The sequence below is a fragment of the Octopus bimaculoides genome, chromosome 23, assembly GCF_001194135.2.
Source record: "Octopus bimaculoides isolate UCB-OBI-ISO-001 chromosome 23, ASM119413v2, whole genome shotgun sequence".
Classification (NCBI taxonomy): Eukaryota; Metazoa; Mollusca; class Cephalopoda; order Octopoda; family Octopodidae; genus Octopus; species Octopus bimaculoides.
The window spans coordinates 22931503-22938858 of record NC_069003.1 but is presented as its reverse complement, the minus strand read 5'-3'; the positions used below and the strand labels follow the sequence as shown (position 1 = coordinate 22938858).

The following is a 7356-nucleotide window of genomic DNA, read 5'->3' as shown; positions in this document are numbered from 1 at the left end:
CCGGGCTTTTTTCAACCTGACCGACAGATTTTTAATTAATTTTTTTTAACTAAACACTTTGAAACTTCGGATACTGGGAGAATGTGTCCCATACAACAGGGTTTACTCTTAACGTTTTTGACAAAATTTTGGATTTTAGAAGTTATTTTGTGTTAAAGTTGTCGTATTTGGGTATTTTTAACCAATCAATGACGTGTATTCAGCTGAAGAAAATTACTGCTGCTGTTTGCGAACAACAACTTCTGGGTTCACTCCCCTAACAAAACCCTTCCTTAATAACCGGCCTATCAGGAATCACCACTTTATTAAGGTGACTGGGAATGTACTTGAAATATGTATTCTTGGAATGAAAAGTGTTAGGCATTTTCACAAAGTCAGCAGAGGATATTTCACCAAAATAGTTTGCAAAAAGGTGTTGTTGATGTGGCAGATGAAAAGCATCGGATTGTAGTTTAAATAATTCATTTAATCCATACTTGCATTTATGTATTTGATACACAAGGTTTGATTTACAAATATCAAGGAAAGCCGCTACATGACGTTACCAAACTGCTTCGAGTTGGCAAAGTCAAAAATGAACGACAGGAGAAATATTGTGTCGATGTGATGAGGCAGAACCGGAAATGTTTTGTGTCTGTGTGTGCGTCAGTCATTTGGTCATGTCTGTTTATGTTCTGCGACTGCTACTGTGTTGTGTCGTTCATGCTGAATATGTGGCTCTCTGTTGGCTGCTTGACTGGTGCAAGCTGACTGCTGTCTCTCGACCGTTTGCATAGGGACAGACTTTTGAACAAATTGGAATATATCTTCTGACACAATTCTTCTCACATGATCATCTGTATGTTGCACTATGTAGAGTTTGGAAGAAGGCTAATGTAAAAATATTGGCTGAGAGAAATGGAAACAGTATGATTACTGACAATTATTATTAATGATAAAAGTGGTGAGCGGACATAACTGTTAGCATGCCAGGCTAAATGCTTAGCAGATTTCATCCGTCCTTATCTTCTGAGTTCAAATTCCACCAGGGTCAATTTTGCCTTTCATCTTTTCAGGGTTGATAAATTAAGTACCAGTGAAACACTGAGGTCAATGTAGTCCCCCTACCCCAAATTTCAGGCCTTGTACCTATAGCAGAAGAGATTATTATTATTAAGGTGGCAAGCTGGCAAAATCATTAGCGAGCTGGGTGAAATGCTTAGCGGTATTTCACCCGTAGGTATGTTCTGAGTTCAAATTCCACCAACGTCGACTTTACCTTTTACCCTTTCGGGGCCAATAAAATAAGTACCAGTTAAACACTTTTTGTCGGCACTCCGTCGCTTACGACATCAAGGGTTCCAGTTGATCCGATCAACAGAACAGCCAGCTTGTGAAATTAACGTGCAAGTGGCTGAGCACTCCACAGACACGTGTACCCTTAACATAGATCTCGGGGATATACAGCATGACACAGTGTGACAAGGCTGACCCTTTGAATTACAAGCACAACAGAAACAGGAAGTAAGAGAAAGTTGTGGTGAAAGAGTACAGCAGGGTTCGCCACCATCCCCTGCCGGAGCCTCGTGGAGCTTTAGGTGTTTTCGCTCAATAAACACTCAACGCCCAGTCTGGGAATCGAAACCGCGATCCTATGACCGCAAGTCCGCTGCCCTAACCACTGGGCCATTGTGCCTCCACAGTTAAACACTAGGGTCGATGTAATCAAGTCATCTGCACCCCCTTCCCATGTGACAAAATTTGAAACCATTATTATTATTGTTATTATTAAGGTGGTGAACAAACAGAATCATTATAGCATTGAACAAAATGCGTTGTTTTTTTTCTTCCTGCTCTTTGTGGTATGAATTCAGATACCACCAAAGCTTACTTTGTTTTCATCTCTTTGGGGTCAATATAACAAAGTACCAGTCAAGTGTTGTGGTCATCTAACTGCTTCCCACCAAAATTGCTGGTCTTCAGCCAAAATTTGAAAGTCATTAAAGATGGTAAGCTGAGGGAATTGTTAATGCATAAGAGAAAATGCTTAGTGCTATTTCTACTGGCATTTCTTGAGCTTAAATCTTGCTGAGTCAACTCTGCGTTTCATCCTTTTTGGATTGATAAAATAAAGTATCAGTAAAGTACTGGGGTCACTGTAATCAACCAAGCTCCTGCCCCTAAAATTGGTGGCCTTGTAACAAAATTTGAGACCATTGTTATTATTATCAATGCATGACTTGTCATTTAATGCTCAGAATAAGTAATATTTTGCAGTATCTCATGTTAGATCATGTTGGCATTGTTCCTTAGATGGTGGCTGAAGCAAATATACTACAGTTTTTTACTTTGTTCTGAAAGTCTCTGACGAAGTTCAGAGTGTCTCTCTGCATCTGCTTACCAAAGTGATTGCCTTTGTCCTTGATGTAGTTTAGGTTTCCTCGTATGTTGCCACTGCATTGCAGCTTGTGTTTGTGAAAATTACATGTTCTTCATACATGACAAATCGTTTAATCTTAAAATGTGTTTCTTAGAAACGGCTGTAAAAAAGTAATCGTTCAGCTATTTTTCTGAAATGGTGGAATGGAAGAAGTCGAGATGGACAGATAGTGCCTGTGAGTCTAAGTTGCTGGTGTGTTGGTGACGTTTTGCAGGGATAATATTGTAGATTAGTTTCAATTTCAAATAATTTCAATCAGTCTATTCCTGTTCCTCAATAAGTATAGATTCTTCACTGATTATCATAGCTTTGGGAGTTTATTTTGTGGCTTTACAATGTAATGTGTAAATAAGCTTTGAGCCATTGAGCTCATCCAAATACCTAAAGACTAGTATGAAGTGAATATTATTTTCACCTTGTTTTTAGTGTTTGTAGGATTGCATTATTTATGCACACCTGAGTTCTTAAACATCCTACATAACATTGGTAGCATAATATAGTTACAAGGTGTATAGTTGTGTAACATCATCATATGGCTCTTAACCAGGCACTTTCAGTGCAAGAATCATGGACATTCCAACCAGAAACATATACTTCAGTCCTGATTTTCAATTGTTTTTTTTTCTTTTCTTCCTTCTCTTGAATATAACAAATATTAGAATAAAACAATAATTCTTGATCAAGAAATATTCTCTCTGCTTATCATTAACATCTAAACAGAGTGTGACTCTAAGAAGAGTGACTGCATTAAAGAAAAACTCAGTATTTTGTAGTAAATAAGTTATTTATTCAGAATATAATTTAGATATTTCTATAATAACAACTGTTTTCACCATAGTAACAACTGTTTTCACACTGCCATTCTCAAGATATTTTGTAACAGATTAACATCACAATATGTAATCACTCATGTGCAAACACATTCATACACACAACTTAAATGCTGGCCATATGAAATAGTTTAACTGGTGATCGACCTACCATTGCAAGTTCACCAGCTGGTAGCAGGAAATCATCATCTCACTGTATCAAAGGTCAAGACACTAACTTCTCTAATTGAGCAGGCTTATGATCAAACATATTCTAATCATAGACATCAGAAACAACATTGTTCCATGTAGCTTTCTTGATTTTGGAAGCTAGAATGTTAACTGAGGGAGATTTAGGCTGCTATTTCTAGCTATCCAGATGACCATATAGAAGTTCCCATTTACTCATTACTCTCAGTTAAACTGGCTATAACTGTCAGTTATGTGTTTGTCATACTTCAGCCTTTGACACTTGGTATAAAGTCGAGTGTCTTCTATTACAATCCTAGGCCAGCCAAAGCCTTGTGAGTGGATTTAAAGGTGGTGTATACAGTGGGAATTAGTGTAACACCATTATTATAAAGATCGGGTATATTAGAAATATTGGTGATAGAGAGAGTAGATTTCTAATCATTTGAGAGCTGGTTAATCCTGTGTGGCTGCTGGTGTAATCACTATTAATTGTAACTAGTACTATTATGAGTATCACCTTTATTTGCTTTTAACCTGCATGTTTGTTGTAATCATTTACTGAGACACTCACTGCACCCTAGGGCAAGTGAAGGTTCAGAGATGTTGAAATATAAGTGAAAGCTTGGGGAGGGGAAGAGGTGGAACAATAGTGAAATACCTCCATATATTGCAACACAGACATTTAAATTGATAGGGTTTTTCTAAGGATATGAGCAGCACTTGTCAGCACAAACCTTTAAATTTCTTTGAGACATGGCTGTTTAGCCCCAGGTTAACTTTGCTTGAAAAGACTTACAATGAAAAGTATTTCAGCCATGACCATTCCATCTTTTTAGAACTACCTACATTATCTAATTTGTACTTTCCTTATATAAGATGTGATTTGAGTAAGAATTGGCACCAAGTTATCAAAATATGCATATAGAGGTCGCACTATACGGGTCAATAGAGCTAATTATTGAGAACTGGGCTACCAACAGACACAGGTTATCTGATACTCAACTTGAATCTTGCATGTATTTTGATTGTCAGATTTGAAAAATATCTCTCACAGTTTATATCTAATGAATGTATATGCACACGTGTACATATATAAAAGTGATATGTAAATGATGTTACCAGGAAGTTTGAGTAAATGGGTTTAAAGCATAGCAACAACATTGCTGGGTTCATTAAACAGCCCTTTCTTCTGTCAAAGAGTCACATTTGTCCAACTTCAGAGGCCAGCCATTAAAATAGATATACACTGAAATTGGTATCAAGGCCAAACCACCAACAACACCTCCACAGTAGTAGCTAAAGTCATAGCTACCGGTCAAAGAACTAACTTCACCTGCAAATAGGAAACAATAAGAGTATTTTGTAAACGACATCAAAATTTTACAAATAAGTAATTCAAAACAATTTCATGTACATAACACACACATACACAACATTACTAAGTAACAATCCGGAGATAACAGCTCGATGTGAACTTGTTCAGGTTGATCAGGTGGCCTACTACATAGGGGTTTCCACCACTTGAAAGCAATTATGAAACAAGTTCAAATTGTATTAGTATTGTTGTTGTTGACATAGAAACACAATATGCACTATATTTGGCCCTTCTGTCCCCCATTAGTGACATGTCTCTTTGGACTTCTCAGAAAAAGTAACAATCTCCCATGAAAACTCTAGGGTAACAGACAACTGGACTGGCCTAACAAACTACATATAATTAGATATAAATATATATAATATAATGATAATAATATTAGGGATAAAAATCCAAATTTACAGGGAAAAATTCAATTTAATTTAATTTATCAAAATTAAAGTTAAATTAAATTTCACAATATATATATAAATATATAATTTAGAGAAAAAAACCACAATTATTGAATTCATCCATGAAAATCCACAATCACATATAGAAAAATATAATAAGTAAATACACTAAAAAGACCTATAATAAAAATCAAAAAAGTACAAAGTAATAAATATTAAAATAATAATAAAATAATAATAAATATTAAAATAATATTTATTACTTTGTACTTTTTTGATTTTTATTATAGGTCTTTTTAGTGTATTTACTCATTAAATTTTTCTATATGTGATTGTGGATTTTCATGGATGAATTCAATAATTGTGGGTTTTTTCTCTAAATCATATATTTATAAATATATATATATATAAGTGCATGGCTGAGAGTCGGGCTCACAGCCACAAGGTAGTGATTTCAATTTGCAGGTTGGGTTGTGTTGTGTTCTTGAGCAAGACACTTTATTTCACATAGCTTCAGTTCATTCAACTGTAGAAATGAGCTGCGACATCACTGGTGTCAAGCTGTATTGCCCTTTGCCTTTCCCGTCGATAAAACTGTGGCATGAAGAAAGGAAGCTGGTATGCATGGGTGACTGCTAGTCTTCCATAAACAACCTTGCCAGGACTTGTGTCTTGAAGGATAACTTTCTAGGTGCAATCCCATGGTCATTCATGACCGAAGGGGTGTCTTTATTTTTTATCCTCTGTGTGTATGTGTGTATATATATAAGAGGGGGTGCTAGAAAGTTCCTGTCTTTAAGGGTATTGTAAAAGGCCTGGTCGGAGGCCCAACCTTCCAAGTTCATTTACAGGGCTTAGAAAAACTGAAGGACAATAAATGTGTGAATCTGAGAGGGAAATATGTTGAATAAAATCATAATTAACTGATCCTCCTGTATTTTCTATTATCCAAAGCCAGGAACTTTACAACACCCCTTGTCTCATCATCATCATCATCATCATCGTTTAACGTCTGTTTGCCATGCTAGCATGGGTTGGACGATTGTGTATATGTGTGTGTGTGTGTGTATAGTCTGCGCTTCTGTTATAAGATCAACAAAAAAATATTCCATCCAGTGAGAGATAAATATCATTTAATGTACACAGTATAAAGATGTGAGCTACCAATAGTTTCATGCTTTGGAGAGGCATTCAGAAATAGGGAGAAAAATGAACTGTACAATTTTAAGTAAGCTCATTTGGAGTTTAAAAGATAAAGATACTAAATATGACATTGAATGCCAGTGATTATGTTTACACTTTTTCATAAAACTAGTGTTATAGCTTATGTTGTGTCCCAGCATTTCCAGTCCCATTGACTGAAGCCAGTAAAATAAGAAAAAGAATATGTATTAGAAATGACTCACCAACAATTGGTCCCAAAAGGGCTACAGAAATTCCCCACAGACTGAGAGTGTACCCAAGTGCCTGTGAATATTTTTCCATTGGCACTAAGTCAATCAAAGACAACATGAAGTAACTGAAGCGTAGACCAAATATAATCCCAACCGTTGCAACCATTGCCATCAGACTATAAAAGCTGAAACCGAAAAAAAATTCATGATTGAAATTGTTAAATCATATCTAGAAAAAATATTGATTTTTAAGACATCAGACCCCAAATTTAGAGCATGGGAATGTTCTGTTATATTGACCCAAGTACCTTAGTAGTAATGCATTTTATTGTTCATATTACTCTTTTACTTACATTATTTACATTTGACGGATATTTGCCCTCATATTGTTTGTTGTTAACACGTTTCAGCTGATATACCCTCCAGCCTTCATCAGGTGTCTTGGGGAAATTTCGAACCTGGATTCTCATTCCTAACGATGTTACTATTATTATATTATTATTATTATTACTATTATTAATCAGGTCGCTGCCGTGAATCGAACTCGGAATCTTGGGGTTAGTAACCCACGCTCTTAACCACTACGCCATATGCCCGTGGGCAATTATGGAGTGAATTTTGGGGCTTTTAAATCTATTATTTTTCTATCCTTCCTCAATACCTGTTCCCATATGCTATTCATATCTGCACTCGGTCTGCTTAGGAGGTTGTTGTGTCCTAGCATATGTGCTGCTTCTTTTAGTTTTCGTATTTTCCAGTGTTGTTCCCTGTCTAT

At 36.0% G+C, this 7356-nt stretch overlaps 1 protein-coding gene across 5 annotated transcripts in view; it reads right to left on the bottom strand.

The window, feature by feature from the left end:
• Positions 1 to 3184: 3184 nt before the first annotated feature.
• The window catches only part of LOC106882414 (monocarboxylate transporter 2), an 88029-nt gene continuing 83857 nt past the window's right edge, over positions 3185 to 7356 (bottom strand). For all 5 annotated transcript variants that reach the window (XM_052976014.1, XM_052976016.1, XM_052976018.1 and 2 more), the window contains 2 exons: positions 6594 to 6766; positions 3185 to 4753 (listed from right to left, as the gene is read on the bottom strand). In XM_052976014.1, the coding sequence (XP_052831974.1) occupies positions 4593 to 4753; positions 6594 to 6766 (334 nt within the window). In that variant the 3' untranslated portion in view covers positions 3185 to 4592. The remainder of the gene's footprint in view (positions 4754 to 6593; positions 6767 to 7356) is intronic.